Here is a 24117-nt window from a genome sequence, read left to right as displayed (position 1 = left end):
GTCTCGTGGACTAAAATTCCACTCTCCACTTGGACTTAGGCCACAAAAATTTCTCAAAATGGCACCAAAGTGCTCACACAAACCCGAGACAAAATTTGCTCCAACTCACCTTGGACTTTGAGACTTTGAAAAAAACATTGCCAACCAAAAACCACCTAAGGCAAAGACTTCTACTTGCTAAAATGAAAAGAGGGGGTCTCTATTTGTAATGGGGCGTGGTGTGAAAAGTACACAACAAACATGAGGTGTAACAAGCTATTTTTCCAAAACCAAATTTAAACTATATTATAATCCAATATTCATAATAGAATGACAAATTGACAGTTACAACAACTAGTTCATATGAAAGAGAAAAAATAACTAACTAATTCCGTTATTGCATTAAACATTCAAGAGTATATTATTGAACTAAACTTTCTACTTATGAAAATCAATTACAACTTTCATATTTAATTCTTTCCATTTCAGCTACAGTCTTTACAAAAAATAACATAAGGAAATATTAAAACCAAGTATCATGATCACATAATATAATGCTAAAGATAAAGAGGGTTACAAAATCAAGCACCATACATAATGCAGAAGACCGTCATTGTGTTGAGCAAGCCTCGACATTTGGTGAAGAGGAGAAGTATTGACATGGGCATAACCTCCCAACCATGGACCATAACTTATCCCCACACAATCTCAATTTGAGAAAGGCCCTTATCCCAGGGTTAGTCTTGGGGCACCATGGTCCAACCATGTGAGCATTCTGGTATTAGAGTGTTGGTTAAGCAATAGACAAGGATATGGATATCCTCCATCAACCTCCCCTTTGTCAGCTAGCTCTCTGACCTCTAGTGATCGTTGTGACAAGCATGCCACTAACCTACTTTGGCCAAGGATTTTAGTGGGCTACAATTTGCCCGATCACCCACCACTCGATTTGACAACAAGAGTTACTTAATAGACAACCATGAGCTGACTCAGTTTGCTTATAAAGCTTTATGGTTTAATCATTTTCTTTCTGCCTTTCCTTTGTTCTTGCAGGGATGTTTTTCTCCCCCCACCCATTTGACTTGCCCCTTTTGGTCTTAGGGGTGCATTCTAGGAGATCTCAAGATCATAGACAAAACAGATTTTAGATTGAGTATTTTGTATTTAATATTTAAGTTATGGCATTATGAGTTGATCTCATCTCATCTCAGGGTTATATATGATTCAGGATGATTAATTTGCACAAGGTATTTTAGTGCTTGCTTATAGAACATTTTGTGCACAATAATACCAATGATTACGTTTACACACTATTCATTTGATTAAAAAAATGACCTATAAATCTTCTTGATGGTATTATCAGCAATGTTTGCATGGATGGCATCAAGCATGATGTTCGGGCTAAGTAATAATTCCATCAGTTAACAATTCATGGCTTTGTAGCAAATCATAGCTTGCATAGCAATATTAACAACAAACGAAGCATTCAAACGACAATGTAATAAGACCATTGTTTGCCTAACTATTTCGGCAATGAGTAGTATAGATAAATGGTAGTGATGCAAGCAAAAACAATGAATTCATATCCTACGATTAAGTGATGCGCTGCCTAAAGCGGCCTTGAAAAACTGCGGGCTGAGACATAGTGAGGTACTAATATGGAATTATTGGGTATGTATTCAATAGAGCTGAAGTATCTTCTAGGCCTACCACTATACAGAGCTATCCAACATCTTCGATATTAAGAGAAAACTTGGCTTGTTGCCGTGGGGTGATATTTTGCAGAGTTAAAAGAAAGCTCAGACAATAATGAAAAAGAGAGAGCTTGCATGATCTTGGTGAGATCATAAATAAGCAACTGAAGACACTCTCTCAGTTACAAGAAGCACAAGCCAACTATCGTTACAAGAATAATTAATTTTTAGTAAAAAACTCCAATGATTGAATTTTTAAAAGAATAATGAGCCGTTGAAGGATGACAATGCTCTATAATATGGAGTCAATATTAAAGATATTCGTAAAGATCATCCTTCCTCATGATTTTTTTTTAATATATAGGGATCATGTTATTTGTGCCATCTCTATTTTTACATACAATATATGTGTGTGTGTGTGTGTGTGTGTGTGCGCGCGTGCGTGCGCGTGCGTGCATGCATAAATTTAATCATGTAATTCTTTTTTACCATTATATTGGTTTATGCACATATATATACATATACATGTAGGTGCAAGTATAGATATTAAGATAACATGGTGTCAATATATAGAGTTATATTTAGGTGACTACACCACAATCTCAATATGAAAAGCTAACAATTTTATGTTATTTTAAATGTTTAATGTTTTTCTTGTGTTATGAACCAACTGGGTAGCTCATGGTTGTCTAAGGTATACTCTTTCTCACCTAGTCATTAAATCCTTAATCAAGATGTTTGGAACCCATACCTAGTGGCTTGTTGATGGACCTTTGGTGCCCTAGTCCTTAGCTCCCGTTTAGCAATACTTCACGCCTTCATCTTCTCCTGCATCCAAGAGAATTTTTTCCACGATAATAACACTCTCTTCAATATAAATCAAAAGGTTATTTCATAATCATCACAACAACCAACCACCAATTCCAGTAAACAATTATCTTTTATAACCTCTTGAAAAGTAATAAATATTCATTTTCAGTTAAAAAAAAGTAACAATAACTAACAAGTTATTTTTTATAGGAATCAAAATGAACAACCATAATTTCCATTTCACATGATCATAATATTCAACTGATTTAACTACCCAACTGTCATTTACATAAAATATATATAACGGCTGTACGATTATTTAAATAGGCAAAATCTAGGATGTAACTTAGCCTCCCCCTTGTGTTTCATCGTCCTTGATGAAATTTATAATATAGAAGGATCAGTGTTCTACTTTAAATAAACAATACAAAGTTCTAAGCAACATTTCAACATAATTTATTTATGGTTCAAGTCTTTGAGAAAAGGTGTGGAAATTTTTGAAAGATCTTATCATAATCTTCCTAGGTAGCATTTTCCTTGGTATACTGGTCCTAGTGGACCTTGCATTGGATTATGTCCCAATTTCGTAAGTGAAGCTTATGCACCTCGAGGATTTTGAGCGGCTCTATTTTCGGTGCACGACACCTAGGTGACATCATAGGTCATCTTATCAAATGGAAGGAGATTCATGATTGAAAACAAGGGGTGATGATTCACCTCATTTAAACATGTCAGTTTTGCTTATTGTAATAAATTGATCCTTGCTTGTAAGGTCAAGGAAGTTGAGTTGCCATATAAGCCCAAGTTGCCTTAGTCCTAAGGATTTTTCTTTTTGGTGTTTTTGGTTAATAAATTGACTCTAGAAGTGTTTTGTAAGTCATTACACCTTATTTGGGTCCTAATTGTTGCAAATGACCAATTGGTTAAGCTCTAGGAAGTGTTAGTGCAAAAGTTACATTTTGCAAGAAAAGTTGCTGACAACTTTTTGTCAATGTTGACAATTTTTTGCAAAATGTTACAACTGGACTTGTAACTACTCAAACCAATTGGTTATCAGTTGGGAATGATGTGTTTTGATGCATATACCCTCTATGAGTCATAAGGGGTATGCTCAACAAGTTTTTGATACCTATTACATGGATTTTTTGAGCAATTTACTATTGTACGGATTGGGAGACCAAATCTAGTTGGATGATTTGAAAGCATTTTTAGTCTAGTTTACATTGCATTTGATTTCAAGTTGATTGGTTCAGTTTGAAGCAAGTTCGAGCATTTTCTTTGCAAGGGTTTTAAAACCCTTAAATTGAGGGTTTAAACTAAGATGTGGCCCTAACTTGCATTTCTACGGTTGGTTTTCAACGGCCTTCTAATATTTGAAAGGTTAGGGTAGGTAGTTTAAGATTCCTAAGTTATAGATTTTGTTCAGATGATCCAAGGGGTAAATGAACATGCCGTAGACTAAAACTGTGATGTTTTTAGCCTTAACAATGTTGATTTTGTGGATAGGGCTTGGCATGAAGTGAGACTTTGCAAGTGGTCATTTCTTGGTAAAAAAGGTTAGGTAAGACCTTTTGCAACAACAAACCAGTCCTCGGTACCCATCCTTGCACATTTCCAAGTGATCCAGGCTTGATTTGGCCAATTAGGCCTGTGAGGCTTGCGTAGGTTCAGGGGTGCTAGAGTAGGTTGGAGAGTTGGTGCTTTGGGGATTTGTGTAACTTCCAAAAGGGTGTCCAAAACCCTATTTTGTTTGCCAAGTCTAGTGGAGAAAAACCAAGTTGCTGTCCTAAAACCTCAAAAAGGGCTACAAGGAGAATTAGGCTTATTATGAGAAAATTTGCAAAATAGAAGTTGGGGAAGTAAACCAATAGTGAAAGTCTCATCCTTTAGTGTTCCTTGAAGTGTCTTAGGTGTGAGTTTGACCCAAGGAATAGGTTGGAGACCATTTCTTAGTTTTAGTCATTTTTACCCTTGTTGAGCACTAGCATTGCTATTAGGGAAACATGTCTTGAAGAATTGAAGTGTTGTTTGGAAGGTAGCCATTGTGCTGAAACCTATTGGGAGGAGTCTTTAAGGGCTCTAGGAGTTTGAAGAAGGTAAGATTACCTTAAAGTGCTGAAGTTGGGCTTTTGGTTTGAGCACTCTGCATCAAGTGGTATTAGAGCCACTTAGAATCTATTTGGGAGAACAAGATGGAAGAAGGAGAAGGCATTCCTTTGAGAATAACCAACATTGAGTTTGCAAATATTGTAAAAGAACAAATGATTGAGAGCAGGGCAGTCAGAGAAGAAAACAGGGCAATGAAGAGAGAACTTGACAAGTTGAAGGGGCAAGTAAGAAGAGGAGAGTATGAAGAGTCTGAGGAAGATGAAAAAGAAGAGGGAGACAACTTGTCTAACATGCCTGAAGATCAGAGGATTATGGTAACAGCCCTCCAGAGTGTAGGAAGAAAGGACAAAGGAGACTTACCCATGTTTTATGGGAAGTTGGAACCAGAAGCATGCATGGAATGGTTAGAAGCTCAAGAACCATTTTGAAGCTGAGGAAATACCTGCTAATTAAAGAGGTAAAGAGGCAAAATCAAAATTCAAAGGTCCATCCCTGAGAGAGTAGAGGAAGAGAAGCAGCCCATTTCCACATGGAAAAGAATGATGGAGAGATAATAAAGCAGTTTGCACCCGAGGATTATGAAGTGATGCTACATAAGAAGCTGCATAATCTCAAGCAAAAGGACATGGATGTAAGTACCTGCACTCAACAATTTCATACCTTAACTCTCAGGTCTAAATTGTATGAGAATGAGAAACAAAAACTAGCAAGGTACATTAATGGGCTTAAATACAATATCCAAGATGAGTTAACTTTGGTGTTAGTGGAATCAGTCCACAAATGTTACCAAATTGCCCTCATGATTGAGGAAAAACAGAAGAGGAAAGGTGAACAAAATAATAGAGTTGGAAGAGGTAACACTTTTAGAGGAAGAGGTAGATTCTTTGGAAGAGGAAACTATCCTAAACAACAAGGAGAGTCTAGCAGCAGTCAAGGGGCTGAGAATGACACTAGCAGCAGAGATTCCTTTAGCGGAAGGAGACCTAGTCCAAGTGGAAGGTTTGGAGGTAGAGGAACAAGTATGTTCACTGGAAGGTGCTTTTCATGTAACCAAGTGGGACATCAGTCCTTTAGGTGTCCTGAAAAGATTGGTGCAGCCAATCAAGGTGAAAGGAGGATTCAGTTGCTTCAAGATGAAGATTGTCAAAGCACCACCTCATTCCATACTGCTGCATCTTCTTCAAAACATGCAGGCCTAGAGACAGGAAAAAGTTTGATGTTCAATAGGTCACTTTTGATGCCACTTACCCAAGAACCTCTTCAAAGGAAATCAATTTTCAAGACAACCTGCAAGGTGAAAGGAAAGGTATGTAAGGTTATTGTTGATTTAGGTTCTACTGAAAATTTAGCTTCTAGTGAAATAGTGAATAAGGTAAGTCTACAACTAATACCACATCCTAATCCTAATAAGGTTTCTTGGCTAAGTAAGGAGTAGCATTACCTAGTAAATGAGCAATGCTATGTTGAGTTTCAGATTGGGGAGTATAGGAATAAGGTACCATGTGAAATTGTGGATATGGATGCTTGTCATCTTCTTCTTGGTAGGCCTTGGCAATATGGCACAAATGCTCAACATGAAGGAAAGACCAATTATATACCTTGACCAAAGATGGAGAAACTTACACTATGACACCATTGGTGAGTGAAACTAAGGAGAAGAATGTACCTAGTATAGTCATGTTAGTAGGTGAGTAGAAGTTCTTAAAAGGACTAAAAGAGGACAGAATGCCATGCTTTGCTGTGGTAGTGAAACCTAAGGATAATGCACTTGAAATATCCCTAACCAGATATTTGCTGATTTCTTTCCCAGATAACATTCAAAATGTAAAAACATAAAATTGTATCATAGATAAACCGACAATGTAAACCATAGGAAATAATCCAACTGATAGTTATATAACTGTTTCCTCAAAACTAATATTCAGAACTTAAACCATAGGCAGATTTACTATGAACCGTAAACAGATCTTCCAACAGATATAAACCCGTCCTTTCAAAATAATGTTCAAGAATTTAACCATATAACAATGCGTACAAACAGATAATATTAAACCTAGCAAACTCTTTAACTTCTTAAAATACGTTATTGCATTATACAACAACAATACAATAACCAACACTACGAGTCCAATCCTTAAATACAGATTAATAGTCATATTGGAATACTAGAATAAGAACCTATAAGTGTATGTGAAACACCTGAACTGATGTCTCTCAAGACAATGGATTTGCATCCACTGTTTGCCAGCACGAGGGGCTACGTCCTCAAACTAGCTGAAAGTTGAAGCTTTTTGAAAACTCTCATACGAGAGAAAACTGAATTGAATCATAAAATCAGGTATGCCCAACAATGAGCTTTTTTCCCCTTTCAATACACAAACTAAGACTCTTCAACTCCCCTTTACTTTCGTCCTATTCCCTTGTCACTCTTCAACTTCCCTCTAGCATTTCCTCTTATTCCTCCTTGACGTTTTGCCCTCTTTAAAACATTAGATTGACCTTTTAATAATTTGAGTCTACGTCTTATAGTCAATTTTAACATTATATAAAATAAGACTTCAATATTTCTAATGTCCCAAAAAAGGGGACATTACAAAGCTCCCCTCCTTAAAGTTGCTTGTCCTCAAGTAATCAGTACCAGGATCCCATATGAGTCTGCAGGTAGCCCTGTAGTCCAAACTGAAAATAATTCCGACCACAGTGCGAAGCAAGATGTCACTCTGCAATCTATCTCTCAACCGGATCCCTGGATCTCATGTAACTCTCTGAAAAACTCTGCACCTGTAAATTGAACAACTTTGATCATCACTGATACCACTGAATCCAACCTCAAACTGAGAAGAATTACAACAAGGTCGTCAACAAGCCATAAATACATATGATCAACACCTAGATCCCAAACCCTATTGTCATAACCAACCGATATGATAAGATAGAAATGTATTAGTGAACTATGCATAACCCAGAAGATAATGACAACCCGACCTAAATAGATGATGTAATAAACAAGCCGCTCAAAAACTGAGTGTAACACCCTAGGCACAATAAATACCAAACTGTCATCTTCAATCTAGAGAATCTCTGAGTACATAGATACTATGAATAATAATGAAGCTAAAAGAGCATTCCCTATGATCAACACATAACTCTCCTCAAAACTACACCAAAATCTATCCAAAGGCTAATGTAAATAATCCAACCAACTCCTGTATGATGTGAAATCAAGAACCCAAGGTGGACTGATCCAATGATGCACAATCGTAGTCAAAGCACCATTTCCATCCTGTGACCCATATTCATTGCTAGGAATCGTACCAGGTTTCTATATCTAAAAAATCATCTTCATCATGATAATCAAAAGGAGAGTCCTCGTTTATCTCAAAAAGAGGATTATCGGAAATCCAATCAGCATCAACTTCAAACACGGGGTTATCGATAAGTAGAAAGTGATCTGAAACTTTGGTACTTGATTGCTTGGGGCAATTATCTAAAGCATACGTCTGCTGAATGCTATCAAGTTCAACAATTACCTCTAGGAAAAATTCCCGCCTTTCTTTATCCTCTGCTCCTGAGAGTGATTCGTGATCCTAATCTGATTTTTTGCTTCCTGAAGGGAAATTAGAGCATCATTCAATGTCTCTTGTGTTTCCTTAAGCTCTCTATTGAGCTCCTTAATCTCATTCCTCTCTTTATTCAGCTGATTAGCATGTGTTTCAACAACCTTAAGAATGTTATCCCTGTCGGAAAGCAAATACAAATATTATAATTTCATAGTTTCAAGGCCTATTTTGATCACTTGCCAATAAAAAACAAGCCATTCTTCTTCCACTCCCGTTTGAACCTTCTTGTAGAGATAGTCAATCACCTTGCGAGTGCTGTCATAACGTACCAAAGATGCCACAACCATTTCTTCGTTAACCTTCAACTGGTTTCTAAATGCATGTATTTCAATATCATGTTGATACAACTCATATTCTTGTAGTGTCATCTTCGATTGTTTCTTTGAATTTCTATCATGGGCATAGGAATTATAGGGTTCATCTCACAAAGACCCCAATCTGTTATTACCTCGTGTGCAACCAACCTCATCATCCTACTTATCAAATCTAACCTCCAAATCACCAATGTAGAAACTTAAACCCTGTGTAACAACTTCTGCGTAATCACGAGAAGGCTACAAATCAATGGTGGTTGACTATTCTTCTCTTTCAAGATCCTCCATTAAATGATTTTGGCCTATTGGAAGTTCTTCATATAAAATTTTGCACTGCTCTTTTTCAAGGAGATCCTGAACCAATTCAAAGTACTTTCTTTTTACCATATCCGTCTTATTCTTCTGCTCTAGATGAAGCTCCAAGTAATTGATTAATGGCAAGTCATTCTGCATTCAGGTAGGAAAGTCTCTATACTCCCCATAAATGTCGAGTATTTCTACTCTTATATTGGATTCAAAATTCTGGGTTAATTGCTCTTGTGGATTCATATTACCCTTCTTGATTTTATCTGAATCTTTTCCCATTGTGGAGTGTTGTTATTGTGTTACTGTAAGTCTGACAAACAACTCCATTCTGCCCTAGAATTGCCCTTTTCAAACTATCTTGATTTCTTAATCAATTGATAATAGCAATGGGATTTGATATTCCTCAAGCTGACTTAGCACAAGGTGTACATACACAAAATCTTGAAAGATTGATAATAAAATATCCCCTTTCCTTCAGTCAGGGCCACACATTTCCCAAAATTTTCGGATGCACTATTTTCTGAAAGAAGCAATCTAAATCAATTGATCAAACATAACTGTCCTTTCCGCCTCAAACGTATGCCGATGAAGAAGACACTTGTAAATAACACAGGCAATAATAGGTTTATGATGGCTAAAGCCCAAAATTTCAGAAACATACTTTAGAAGAATTCTTTTGATTTTCTTGCTATCTTTCTACTAGCAATCTAGAGCGTTTAGATTCTACTGACGTGTGATTGATGTAATGATCTGGTCTTAATATGATATATTGAATTAAATTTTGACTTGAGGTATTTTGTCAAGCCATTGACATGTAACCCTGATATTAAATTCTAATGCTGCTGTGAATGGTTCAACTCCAGAATATATAACCATATGATTATGACATTTGCATATAATTGTAATATCCAAATCCTTAGTTTTGATGAAGAGTTCATAACTTGTATAGAGGCATTTTTATAAACAGATTGTGTAGAATCCTAATGTCTGAAAGTTCTGAAGTTACAACAATATTCTTATGGCTTTATTGATCAAGCAATTGACGTGAGGGCATCCGAAGCTAGTTATACCAATGATAGCTAAGAAAGACATTGTTATTTTATAAATGTGGTTAACTTCTGCTATTTGATCAAACTGCCGTCTCTACTTCTTCAGACAGCTGCCACCTTCCACCTAACCCTTCTTCAAAGCCTCTACCGCATATTTGATTCTAGATGTTGCCCGTAGTGGCAAGCTGATAGAAATTATTCCAGTTTATGGTATCAGTGTTGACCCTGGTGTCCATGAGGAAGCAATGTAGGTGCTTCTTCGTATAATCATGTATCTTCCTCAGAGTCGTTTATTCAAATTTCATATGTAAGAAGAAAATACATTCACGACAATTTGGTATAGAAACCTGTAGTATAGCAACTATCACATTTACTCTTTCACAATGCTTTGCTCTTGCAGCCTTTCTAACAGCTCCAAGCACAATTGTAACATCTGAGCATCCATTTACTGTTGCATAACTCAAGGGAGATAATATTTATATCACCGAAGCCTAGCAGTTCAACACCTATAGTCCTTCTCTTCCAATAGATATAAACTCGTCCTTTCAAAATAATGTTTAGGAATTTAAGCATATAACAATGCGTACAAACCAATAATATTAAACCCAACAAACTCTTTAACTTCTTAAAATACGTTAGTGGATTATACAACGGCAAATTAATAACTAGCACTGCGAATCCAATCATTAAATACAGATTAACAGTTAGATTGAAATACTAGAATAAGAATCTGTAAGCGCATGTGAAACACCTGAACTGATGTCTCTTGAGACAATGGGTTTGCGTCCACTATCTACTAGCACGAGGGGCTACGCCCTCAAACCAGCTAAAAGCTAAAGCTTTCTAAAAACTCACAAGAGAGAAAACTGAACTGAATCATAATATCAAGCATGCCCAACAATGAGCCTCTTTCCCCTTTTATTACACAAACTAAGACTTTTCGACTCCCCTCTAGTTTTCGTCCTATTCCCTTGTGACTCTTCAACTTCCCTCTAACATTTTGTCTTATTGCTCCTTGACCTTTTGCCCTCTTTATTAGTATAAGGGAATAATTGCTAATGAAACCATAGATACATTACAACCAAAGAGGGAGATAAGCCATTGCATAGACCTCATTCCTGGCGTTACACTACCCAATAAGGCTGCATACAAATTAACTCCAGAACAGAATTCTGAAGTAGCAAGGGAGATTCAAGGATTGCTGGAAAAGGGCTTCAAAAGGAAAAGCATTAGCCCTTGTGCTGTTCCAACAGTCCTAGCTCCTAAGAAGGACGGTACATGGAGGCTATGTACAGACTCTAGAGCCATCAACAGGATAACTATTAGGTATGGGTTTCCAATGCCTAGAATAGAAGATCTTATGGATTGTTTGGGAAATGCAAGATGCTACTCCAAGATTGACTTGAAGAGTGGCTACCACTAAATCAGAATTAGAGAGGGGGATGAGTGGAAAACTGCCTTCAGTGGGTTATGATGCCTTTTGGCCTTTCCAGTGCTCCAAGCACGTTTATGAGATTGACGAATGAAGTCCTTAAACCTCTCATAAACATTTGTATTATTGTATATCTAGATGATATCTTGATTTTTAGTAAGGATAAGGATGAACACCTAACACATCTTGATATGGTCTTGAAGAGGCTACATGAGTAGTAGTTGAAGATCAACTTGGACAAATGTGTGTTCTTGTAGGAAGAGCTTGTGTTTCTTGGTTTTGTCATCTCCAAAGGCAACCTAAAGATGGATCCTTCCAAAGTTGAAGCCATATTGAATTGGCCTACTCCAAAGTCTCCTAGTGAGGTAAAGAGTTTTCATGGTCTTGCTAGCTTTTATAGGAAGTTTGTAAGAAATTTTAGTGGGATAAGTGCACCAATGATTGATACTATTAAGGGGGGAAGGAAATGTCAGTCTGTATGGATTAAAGATGCAGATCAGTTATTTGAATACTTGAAAACAAGGGTAGCACAACAATCTATCGTGGTCTTACCTGATTTTAACAAGGTTTTTACTATTGAGTGTGATGGAAGTAATAGGGTAATTGGTGGTGTTTTGAGTCAAGATGGCAGACCTGTGTCCTTTTGCAGTGAGAAGCTCAATGAGGCAAAACAAAATTACTCTACCTATGATCTAGAACTTTATGCCATGCTTCAGTCACTTAGAAAGTGGAGACACTACTTGTTACCTAAAGATTTTATTGTTTTTATTGACAATCAAGCTTTGAGTTTTCTGAATAGACAGGAAAAGCTGAACCATAGACATGTCAAATGGATGGAGTACTTGCAGTCATATACATTCTCGATCAAGCACAAGAAAGGAGTGGCTAACAAGGTGGCTAATGCCTTGAGTACAAGAAACCTAGCCATTCAAGAAATCCAAATGGAAAGTGTTGGTGTTTCTACCTTGAAAGATATGTATCCTGCTGATGGAGATTTTCATGAAGCTTACCAAATTTGTGTGGAGATGGGGGATAGATACTATACTGATTTTGCAGACTACATCATTCAAGAAGGTCTTTTGTTCAAAGGAAGTCAACTTTGTATGCTTCAGTGTTCTATGAGGGAAAACATCATCAGAGAGAAGCATTGTGGGAGCCTAGCTGGTCACTTTGGTCTTGACAAGACATTGGAATTGGTAAGAAGATTTTACTTTTGGCGTAAAATGCAATTAGATGTTAGGAGGTTGTAGAAACTTGTTTTATTTGTCAGAAGGCTAAGGGGACAAGTTCTAATCAAGGCTTGTATACTCCATTACCTATACCTGTTAAGCCTTGGGATTTAGTTAGTATGGATTTTGTTTTAGGTCTTCCAAGGACCAAGTTTGGTTATGACAGCATCTATGTAGTTATGGACAGATTTTCCAAAATGGCACACTTTTTGTCTTGTAAATCCACTCATGATGCATCTAGTATAGTGTGCCTTTTCTTTAAAGAGGTTGTAAGGCTTCATGGACTTACTCTTTCCATTGTGTCAAATAGAGATCCAAAGTTTGTGGGACACTTTTGGTGAACCTTGTGGCAGAGACTAGGAACAAATCTTGCCATGTCATCTGCCTATCATTGCCAATCTGATGGGCAGATTGAGGTCATTAATAGGTCACTAGGTAACCTTCTCACATGTCTTACTAAAGACTATGGCGCTGCATGGGATACTGTTCTACCACAGGCAGAGTTCTCCTACAATGATTCCATCAACAAAAGTACAGGCTAAGTCCCTTTTAGATTGTTTATGGCTCTCATCCTAGGGGAGTATTTGAGCTTAGATTAGTAGAAAAGATTGGTCAGAGAAGTGCCCTTGCTGATGACTTTGCAGAGGTCATGAAGGATATTCATCACCAGGTGAAAGAAAGGTTGCAGCAGAGTTCACGAAAATATAAGAAGGCAGCAGATGTAAGAAGAAGGGACGTGCATTTTAATGTGGGAGACATGGTTATGGTTCATCTTAAGAAGGAGAGACTTCCTAAAGGAGAGTACATCAAGTTACATATGAAGAAGATTATTCCCTTTCAGATTCTTAAACAATGTGGACCCAATGCATATAAGATTGCATTACTTGCTGACATAGCTCTCCCTCCTATATTTAATGTCTCAGATATCTATGCATATAAACCTTCTGGCATTACTGATGTTGGTATTGCAGGGTCTGCTGATTCCCTGAATGCAGATATACTCTAGGATCTACCAAAGCAAGTCAGTCCAAGCATTGGATGCATACTGGAAAAGAGGATCAGCAAGCAAACTAGGAGGCATACATACCGTGAGTACTTGGTTAAATGGCAGGGTAAACCTTTAGAGGAGGCTACTTGGATGAGTCCAAAGGATATTGATAAGATTGGTGTGAAGCTTTCAGACATTCCCACTGAGGAACTTGAGTCTCTTTTGGCCAGAGGAGTATGGTGCAGGGCACCTAGGTGACATCATAGGTCATCTTATCAAATGGAAGGAGATTTCTGATAGAAGACAAGGGGTGATGATCCACCTCATTTAAACATGTTATTTTTGCTTATTGTAATAAATTGATCCTTGTTTGTAAGGTCAAGGAACTTGAGTTTCCATACAAGCCCAAGCTGTCTTAGTCCTAAGTTTTTTGGCTTTTGATGTTTTTGGTTAATAAATTGACTCTAGAAGTGTTTTGTGAGTCATTACACCTTATTTAGGTCCTAAGTGTTGCAAATGACCAATTGGTTAAGTTCTAGAAAGTGTTAGTGCAAAAATTGCATTTTTATAGAAAAGTTGCTGACAACTTTTTGTCAATGTTCACAATTTTTTGCAACATGTTACAACTGAACTTGTAACTACTCAAACCAACTGGTTATCGGTTGGGAATGATGTGTTTTGATGCATATACTCTCTATGAAGTCAGAGGAGTCATAAGGTGTACGTTCAACAAGTTTTTGATGCCTAATACACAGATTTTATGAGCAATTTATTGTTGTATGGATTGGGAGACTGAATCCAATTGGATGATTTGAAAGCATTTTTAGTCTAGTTTACATTGCATTTGATCTCAGGTTGATTGGTTCAATTTGAAGCAAGTTAGAGCATTTTGCCATTTTCTTTGCAAGTAGGTTTTAAAACCCTTAAATTGAGGGTTTAAAGCAAGATGCGGCCCTAACCTGCATATGTACGGTTGGTTTTCAATGGCCTTCTAGGATTTGCAAGGTTAGGGCAGTTAGTTTAAGATTCCTAAGTTATAGATTTTGTTCAAATGATCCAAGGGATAAATGAACGTGCCCTAGACTGAAATTGTGATGTTTTTAGCCTTAAAAATGCTGATTTTGTGGATAGGGCCTGGCATGAAGTTGTGAGATTTGGCAAGTGGTCATTTCTTGGTGGAAAAGGTTAGGTAAGACCTTCTGCAACAACAAACCACTCCTAGGTACCCATCCTTGCACATTTCCAAGTGATCTAGGCTTGATTTGGCCAATTAGGCCTATTAGACTTGCGTAGGTTGAGGGGTGCTGGAGTAGGTTGGAGAGTTGGTGCTTTGGAGATTTGTGCAACTTCCAAAAGGGTGTCCAAAACCCTATTTTGTTTGCCAAGTCTAGTGGAGAAAAACCAAGTTGCTGTCCTAAAACCTCAAAAAGGGCTACAAGGAGAATTAGGCTTATTATGAACAAATTTGCAAAATAGAAGTTGGGGAAGTAAACCAATAGTGAAAGTCTCATCCTTGAGTGTTCCTTGAAGTGTCATAGGTGTGAGTTTGACCCAAGGAATAAGTTGGAGACCATTTCTTAGTTTTAGCCATTTTTACCCTTGTTGAGCACTAGTATTGCTAATATGGAAACATGTCTTGAAGAATAGAAGAGTTGTTTGGAAGGTGGCCACTGTGCTGAAACCTGTTGGGAGGAGTCTTTAAGGGCTTTAGGAGTTTGAAGGAGGTAAGATTATCTTAAAGTGCTGAAGTTGGGCTTTTACCAAGCTTTTGGTGTGAGCACTCTGCATCAATTTCCACCACCCCTGGGTCTCGTACGTACAAAAGGTTCCAATCAATTATATGCTTATGATGGGTGATATATTTCTGAAGATATGATATGTGGAATACATCATGCATTTTGGCAAGGGATGGAGGTAGTGCAATCTTGTAGACTACTGGGTTTACGACTTCTAACACCTCAAATGGTTCCATGTATCTCGAGGCTAACTTGGTGTTCTTCCAAAACTTGATAGCGCTTTGTTGTAATTTTACTTTCAAAAGAACTTTTCTTCTACTGAGAATTCTCGAGGTATCCTATTTACATTTGCATAACTTTTGTTTGTCGTTTGCATCTTTCAGTTTCTGACGGATCTATACTACCTGTTCCTCCATGTCTAATAGCATCTCAGGTCTAATGATGATTCTGTCTTCGATTCGGTTCCAACTTACATGAGTTCTATATTTACGACCGTATAGGGCCTCAAATGGTGCCATTTTGATTGCAGATTGATAAGAATTGTTATAAGAAAACTTGTTGTGAGGTTTTCACATCATCGCCCCAAATTTTTTTTCGAGGACCCCCTTTTTCGGGCAAGCCTTGGCAATCTTCGTAAATTTTGGGAATTTTTCGGTTGTTGTAGCAAGATTTGGAGTGGTTGAGAGGTTTTTGAATTGACAATTTTTTACACCTTGGATGCCTTTGGGCCAGGAGGGGATTTGGTTTGTTTTCGCCTAGCTCTAAACTTGATTTTCTGGAATGTGTAATTTTGTCCTTAGGCCAAATAGAATTCAACAACATTTTTCGATGGTTAAAACGATATTTGGCAGGATAAAAATTGCTTTAGCATTTTCAAAATGAATTTTGGATTTAGTTGTTTTGAAAAATCTTGAAATTTTTCGATGAAAATAATTTTGATAGTGAAATTGTATTTAGAGTTTGAATCTCGATTGCCAGGAAAAGGATTTATTTTTGTTAAAAAATTGAAATTGCATTACAAAATTGAATTTGGATTAAATTGCAAAGTCGCATTAATTTGGTTGAAATTTTGTCTAGAGGATTTTAGAAATGTTAAAGGAAGTTGGTAATTTGGAATTGAAAATTGATTTTGGCTTGCTAGATTTGATTTTAATGATATTTTAATTACCAAAGCATTGTTAAATGAAAATTTTGACATCTCCTAGGCTTACCTTGTTTCTATTTTGCAAATTCGGATCAAACTGGCAATTAAGTGGGCTACTTTCACTATAGGGCTAAGTAATTTTAATATTGCATTTAAATTTGGGCCATTAATTGGGGGACTAACTTAAAGTTTGTTTCCCTCCAGGCAGGTCGGTCCTATTCAAGGAGGCAAAAGTTTGGTATAAGAAGGGGCTTTCCCCTTCTTATTTCCTCATTCATTCTTTCAACCTCTTGCAAGTTGGAGTGATTTTCTTCTAAGGGAGCGAATTTCTGCCCTAAGGTGATTTTTGTGGATCTGATTTTGCATTTTGGCAGCAATTTTCTTCTTCCTTGGATGGGTGATTTCTGCCTTAGGGCGAATTTGAAGGAGCAGATATGATTTTGGCAAGTTGGGCGATTTCTGCCCTAGGTCGAATTTGTGCTGAAGAGGCCTATTTTTGCAAGATTGGCAACAATTTTGAAGTCTGATTTTTCCTTCAAGGGCTGCAATTTTCTTCTCCAGCTTTGGCGGTTTTACTTGGTGAATTGGCAAGCAATTTAAGGTCTGAATTTTGGCAATTTCGGGCAAATTTGGAGAACCAAAATTTTGATTTAGAGTAGATTTTTCTGCCCTAGGGCAGTGATTTCCTTCATTTTGGGCGATTTTGGCAAGAAGGTCAAGATTTAGTGGAAAGATTGAAGGTCAAGATTCATTTGCTAGTGCATCATTATTTGCAAGGACTGAAATTTCTGAGATAGGATCCTAAGGTAATGAAGAGGCCCGGTTATTGGTAAAGGCAGATTTAAGGTAAAATTTTCATTCATTTTTAGAGGTGAAGATTGCTTTTAAAGGCGGATTCTGTTCCTTGTTCTTGCTTGGTTTGTTTCTCTTATCTTCTTCTTGTACTTTTCATCCACCACTTCATCTTTTTTATTGATAGTGGTTTGTTTCTCTTATCTTCTTCTTGCACTTTTCGTCCACCACTTCATCTTTTTTATTGATAGGTTGAAGTTGGGAGATATAAGTGCAGATTTCATGATAGGACACTTGGAGAGAGGTAGAAATAAGCTAGACCACCCTAGGATTGAAGTTTGGAGATTGATAAGTGTAGTCCATCCTAAGGTAATGAAGAGGTAGAAATAAGTGATAGTCCCATCCTTGGAAAAGAAGTTTGGAGATTGGTAAGTGTAGAGATAGGACTTGGAGAGGCATAAATAAGCTAGATTCCATCGATAGAAAGAAGGTTGGAGATTGATAAGTGGTCCATATCATTTAGAATGAAGGGGCAGAAATAAGTGTTTAGGATGGTAGATATTAGTGCAAGCAAGAACTTAAAGGGAATGAATACCAAAAAAGACAAGGAAGACATGATGCCTAAGACCACCTTCTTCTCAAAAGTGAGGCGAATAAGTGGTACCAATATCGGCACGGTGAACATGGTATAGTTGAGGGATAGATTGAAGGAAGGACGATCCCACATGGCAAAGAAGATCTACAAGAGCGAAATTGTACATTCAGTGGCTTTCCCTCCTACCTTGCCTTGTTTGGAATTGGTAATGAAATGTGCATCCTAGTTTGATATTGTGACCAAGACCATTTTTGATGAAGGGAAGAGAGTGTTGGCTAACATCAATGGACAAGTGGTCGAAGAAGTATTCAATATTCCCTAGCATAGAGGCATGACGGTTGTAACGATGGATCAAACAACCAAGTTCTTTCAAGGTAACTAGGAGGCCTACTTCATTCATCTAAAGTAGAATTGGATATACGAAGGCAAGAAGGGAGCCACTAAGTCGTTAAAGCTCACCAAGTCAGATTTCAAACTAGAATATGGTGAGCTTATTGTGCTTCTTAGTTGGATCATGGGCGTGGCTTAAGGTATGCGATTCGAGAACTAGATGTATTACTTTATTGATGAAATTGAAAATGGAAAGAGAAAATTTGATTGGGCTAGAATCATAAGTGAAAATTTAGAGTTGCAACTTAGGACAGTGCAAAATCAAAAGCAATTCTATATGGGATCCTATCTTTTCTATCTGATTGCGAGACTATATGAAAATCCACGACTTAAGGCCTTAGGAGTGATTGGCAATGGGTCGGGGCAATATTTGGTGCATGAATGCTATCCACAGCTTCACTTGCACAATACCAAAGATTATAAGATGTTTTATGATGCCTTTGCCATGAAGATGGTAAGGATACTACAAGGGACACCTGCTAGGAGGCTCTCATCGGAAGCGGAAGCAAAAGTTAAGAAGTATGGGAGTTGGTTCATCCAATTTCTGCAATTCACATATATCAGAGTAGCAGGAAGTACAGTTTGTCCCAAGAGACTTCCAAGGTACCCACCCGGCAAGATACTTTTGATGGAGTTGGCTAGGCAACTTGAGCATTATGACAAAATGATGAAACCTAAAGATGAGACAGGGATTACCTTTTTCATTTGGAATAGGCAATGATACTTACCCCAATCCTATTGCCTTTGTAGCTGTGGAGAAGGAGTTAGAGTGATATTATCTAGGATGGTATAGAGCAAGACTAGGATTCGATCCTAATGGTCTTATCAAGGCATCTCACGAAAGCACATTCAAACATATTCCTACTATAGAAGTTTTTTGGGCCAATGCACAGGATGACTTTCATGTTAGGAAGCTAGCTTTCTCAAGATTGTCAATGGGCATGATGAGGGCAATTAGATGGAGAGGCCTTGATATTCCCAATCAACTGGAAGATGATGAAAATGTGCTGAGAGAAGATTATGATACAGTGGATGGAATGGAATTAGGTCCAGTAGATTGGGATAATCATCAGGATCCTTCCTTAGAGGCAGTTACAAGGATATTTGATCTACACATTTGAGTCATGGTACATTGAGAAGTTAAGGCAATTACAAAGTTGGAAGGTACGCCTTATGAGAAAATGAAACTAATGGAAGAAGGTCCAATGGAGTTAGTCAGACAGAAAGGTGAAGGTAGTAGCCAACAACAAAGAACAGTTAAGAGAAAGAAGAGAAATTTGGAGGTTGAGAAAAGTAAAGACATCAGGAGCCTCCAACAAAGAGACGAAATGCAACACTGTCAAGGGAGAGCATAATTGAGGCTAGAAGCCAAGGAGATAATACAAGTGGATGAGGGGTCGCAGTAGAGGTGAGCCTTGATTCAAAATCAAGCTGTTATAGTAATAGTACCGAGTACTCTCCTCTCTCGGAGAACCAACATGGAGATGATGTGACAGTCACTAGTGAAGAAGAGGATAGGCCCATTGATATTGAGGAATTAAGCCAGATGCCTGAGGCCGTTGGTGATGCTTTGCTAGTCGAACCAAATCTAGATTTGGGGAGATGCATTACACCGCTATGGTTAAGGCAAATGCTTATGCCAAGAGTTGAGGTGGTGATTGTCTGAATAGTTGAAGATATTCAAGGGTTAGTGTAAAAGGAAGATAGTAAGAAATAGAAACAAATTGCAAAAATGATGGCAAAGGTAATCAAAAGCGATGATGAGGGTCACCAAAAAGTTCAGATTGTTATACCAAAGGTTAGCAAGACAGTGGATGAGATTGTAGCCTAGGAATATGAGATAGTAGAGCATAACTTGGGAAGAATCATGGATGACATGGAATGTAAGGAGATCCAGGAAGGCATGGTTTCAATTAGAGAAAGATTGAGGAAGGCAAATGGAAAGATTGTAAAGTTGGAGGCTGAAAACAAGTATTGGAGAGATTGCTAGCCTATCCAACAGTTGTATCAGGCAACCCTTCCACAAGACAATGGGAGCAACATAGAAGAGATATCGGCTCAGCTACATGAAACCAAAGATTGGATTAGTGATGTAATTCAAGATGGGCGAAATTTCTTGCCTTTATCTTGACATTCAGGTCATTGTGGATATTACAGACAAATTCAGAACATTTGAAGGGGAGTGGAAGGATTTCCTTCTAGTCAAGGACTTAGCAATTTTCGGGCTATAGGCATTTATCAAGCTATCAGAGAGATATTTGGAGAGAACCAGGTTGGTAGATGAAGTAGGAATGAGTACAGTGGAGTCTTGGTTTGTTGCCTTCACTATCAGATTGAGGATACTTCAAGAGATATAGAATGAGATTGCACAGCATAGCCTAAGCGTTGACACTTCCATTTCAACCATGATGAGCGGTGTTGGGGCTGCACTTGATTTTGATGATATCAGAGTGGAGAACGTCAATGAGACAGAATTTGGATCAAGATTGGATGAGTTGGGTAAGGTTGCTATCAAGAAGAAACATTTGGGCACTGTTGCCTACCTCAATGCCTTTTTCGGATATGTGAAAGAATATGAGAAGGATCATGAGAAGAAACTGCAAGCAGCAAGCAACATGATGAATTCAGCTAAGCTCAAGATGAAGTACATGCTTTGCCCTCCCATGAAGGAAGTCAACGACAGGCTAGCCAAGTTCATTGCCTTGGCTAAAAAGATGAAAGAAAAGGGTAGAATTATATTAGAGGATCATTTGATGTAAGTCCAAGTGGTAAATTCTCCCTCTTCTTGGGTAGGATAGGTGTCTGATTCTAATTGGTTACCATTTTGGTGCCTTCTCATTGGTTGCCACTTTTTTTTTTTTTTTGGTCCATTGATGAGGTGGTGTTTTCTCATTGGCCGATAGGATGGCAACCCTAATTAGGGTTTTTGGGATCTAATGTGGATCGTTGATTTTGCCTCTTAATCTCTACCATTGGTTGCAATTTTGGCCTCTATATAAGGCCATTTGCTCTCATTTGTAAAGGGTTCAAGAAAATTGTTGCTTAAGATAATACCAAAATTGCTTCTCTTATCATTGTTGTGACTTGCATGGTGATTAAGAACAGTTGGTGTTATTGCATGGTTTCTACTTCCAATGGTTGAAGAAAATTGTTGCTTAGATAATACCAAAATTGCTTCTTTATCATTGTTGTGTCTTGCACGGTGATTAAGAACACTTGGTGTTATTGCATGGTTTCTACTTCCAATAGTTAGAGTTAAATTTCATTGAAGTTGTTAAAGTAGATTTTATTTCAAGAAAGTTGTTAAGCAAGAGTAAGAATAGATGGATGGTTGTATGGTCATATTAGTGGATGTTTGATAGGGATCTATAAACTAGGCCACTAGCATTCTAGCGGCTTGTTAGGAAGCCTTGCGTGGTAATCTAGTCCTTTTTTCCTTGAATCATTGCATCTATGGAGGTAGAGCCGCTTGTAAGCTTTCATCAGATTTGATCTTCGTCCATTTGCTAATCTTTCCATTCATAGGAGTAGAAGTAAAGCAACGAGTAGTTCAGTAGTTGGAGTTCATTTAAGAAGAAAATTAGAAAAAGAGAAGCATCATTGGCAGACATACCCTCCATCATCATCACCATCAACATCATTTGGCACTAGTATACATTGCATAGCTAGATTCATCACCATCACAACAAAGATCCAACATCCTTGAAAGAACAACGTAAGCCCGCCTACGTGATTAATCAACAAATCACATTAATATAACTGAGTTAGTATCCACAGGTGTAAGGAACCTTGGACTTTTTCTCATGTTCTTCGTGAGTATTTACTTTTCAAGAGAGGGTTGAGTGTTTGATATTCCATATCAAGAATTCAATTGCTATATGTTATGTAGTGGTACAAAACTCACATCAACAAAACTCTACTAAGAGAAGATACATTTCCCATTGGTATTGTTGATCCATGCAATATACTCTTAGGAGATCTTCAAATACCTGATTTACTCTTTCGGTTTGGTCGTTCGTCTTAGGATGGTAGGCAAAATTGATATTTAGCTTAGTTCCCAAAGCTAAAAACAAGGTGTTCCAAAACCTTGATGTTATTTTAGCATCCTTGTTGGATATAATCTTCTTCGGGACCCCATGGCGTCTAAAAATTTCCCTGACAAATTTGTGAGCAATCTCCAGTACTCCATCAATTAAATTACCTGGTATGAAATGAGCCACCTTGGTTAATCTATCCATGACCACTAAGATGGTATTGTCTCTATTTCGAGTCATGGGTAATCCCTGAATGAAATCCATGGTAATTATCTGTCAGTTCCATTCTGGAACCTCATATGGATGCAATAGCCCTGCTGGATAATGGTGCTCTGCCTTGACTTCCTAACATTTGAGGCATCCAACCATGTATTCTGCTATTTCTCTTTTCATTGCTTTCCAAAAGTACAATGGTTTCACATCTGCCAACATCTTGGTCTCCCCACGGTGTCCAGAGTATGGGGCTGTATGGATTTCTCCTACAATCATCCCTTGAATTTTTAAATTCTTAGGAATATACTTCCTACCCTTGTATTAGAAGAGTCCATCCTCCTCTAGTTGGTTACCTCCATATTTGGTGTCTTGAGGGTCCCTTAGAAGTGCTTGACTAACCTCATTATAGATGTCGTCACTAGGTAGATACTACAGTACTTGCTCCCTAAACCCTGTATTTATTGTCACTATAGCTGATATATGCCTTCATTGGCTTAAAGCATCTGCTACCTTGTTTTGCTTTCCTTTAATATAATTGACTTGAAGTAATAGTTTGCTAGAAACTCCAACCATCTTCTTGACAAGCATTGAGGTTAGGCTGAGTAAATATATATTTCAGTACATGATGATCTAATTAGAGTTCAAATGGTTTCCCTATTAGATAGTGCCTCCACAACTGAAGAGCATGAACAATGACAACTAACTCTAGGTCATGTGGAGCATAATTTTGTTCACAATTCTTCAATTTTTTGGATTCATAGGCAATAACTTGAGCTTCTTGCATTAGTACGCCTCCTAACCCCTCCCCAGATGCATCTATTATAACTACGAATTGACCTTGCGGATCAAGTACTCTAAGTATTGGGGCAGTAGTTGATTTTTCCTTTAGATATTCGAAGGCTGCTTGACATTTTTTAGTCCAAATAAACTTCTTTCTCTTTAGAGTGTGGTGATGGGATATGCTATTCTGGAGAAAATCTTTGACAATTTTTGTGTAAAATCCAGCTAAACCCATGAAGCTCTTGATCTTTGACACATTCTTAGGCAGCGACCAATCTTTGATCGCAAATTTTTTCTGTAAAATCTAGCTAAACCCATGAAGCTCTTGACCTTTGACACATTCTTAGGCACCGGCCATTCTCTAATCGCCTTGATCTTGGTGAGGTCTACGACTATCCCTCGAGTTGATATAATGTGCCCTAAGTATTGAATTTTCTTTTGGTAAAAGGAACAGTTGGATAGTTTCCCATATAGTTTATGCTCCCATAGCCTTTGTAAGACTATTTATAAATGCTTTTGGTGTTATATCTGATTTTGGGAGTAGATGAGAATATTGTCAATAAAAACAAAGACAAATTTATCCAAACAGTACTAGAAGATGTTGTTCATAAGGTTCATGAAGGTTGTCGGGGCGTTGGTTAGTCCAAATGATAGTACTGTGAATTCATATTGGCATATTGAGTTATGAAAATAGTTTTATGAATGTCCTCATTTTTTATCCAAAGCTGTTTATATCCAAACTTAAATCAGTTTTGGAAAATGCAGTTTCTCCTCTCATTTGATCAAATAGATCATCGATTCTAGACAGCAGATACTTGTTCTTAATGGTGATCTTGCTAAGCATCCTATAATCTATGCACAACCTCATAGTCCCATCCTTCTTCTTGACAAACAACATTGGAG

General features: G+C 37.6%; 1 protein-coding gene across 5 annotated transcripts in view; it reads left to right on the top strand.

Annotated features, from left to right (window-relative positions):
* Positions 1–24117, top strand: part of LOC149544730 (DNA mismatch repair protein MutS, type 2) — a 182807-nt gene that overhangs the window by 110771 nt on the left and 47919 nt on the right. Inside the window, exon 3 of one of the 5 annotated variants that reach the window (XM_089795300.1) lies at positions 16615–16745. The exons of the other annotated variants lie outside the window; for them this stretch is intronic. Within the exon in view, the coding sequence (XP_089651426.1) occupies positions 16615–16716 (102 nt within the window). The 3' untranslated portion in view covers positions 16717–16745. Of the gene's footprint in view, positions 1–16614; positions 16746–24117 lie in introns of those variants that run through there. 5 annotated transcript variants of the gene reach the window in all.

The sequence above is a fragment of the Cupressus sempervirens genome, chromosome 8 (genome assembly GCF_028749045.1).
Source record: "Cupressus sempervirens isolate cs-2001-9-10 chromosome 8, ASM2874904v1, whole genome shotgun sequence".
NCBI lineage: Eukaryota > Viridiplantae > Streptophyta > Pinopsida > Cupressales > Cupressaceae > Cupressus > Cupressus sempervirens.
Note: the sequence above shows the minus strand (reverse complement) of the source record. Positions and strands in the feature narration are given on the sequence as shown.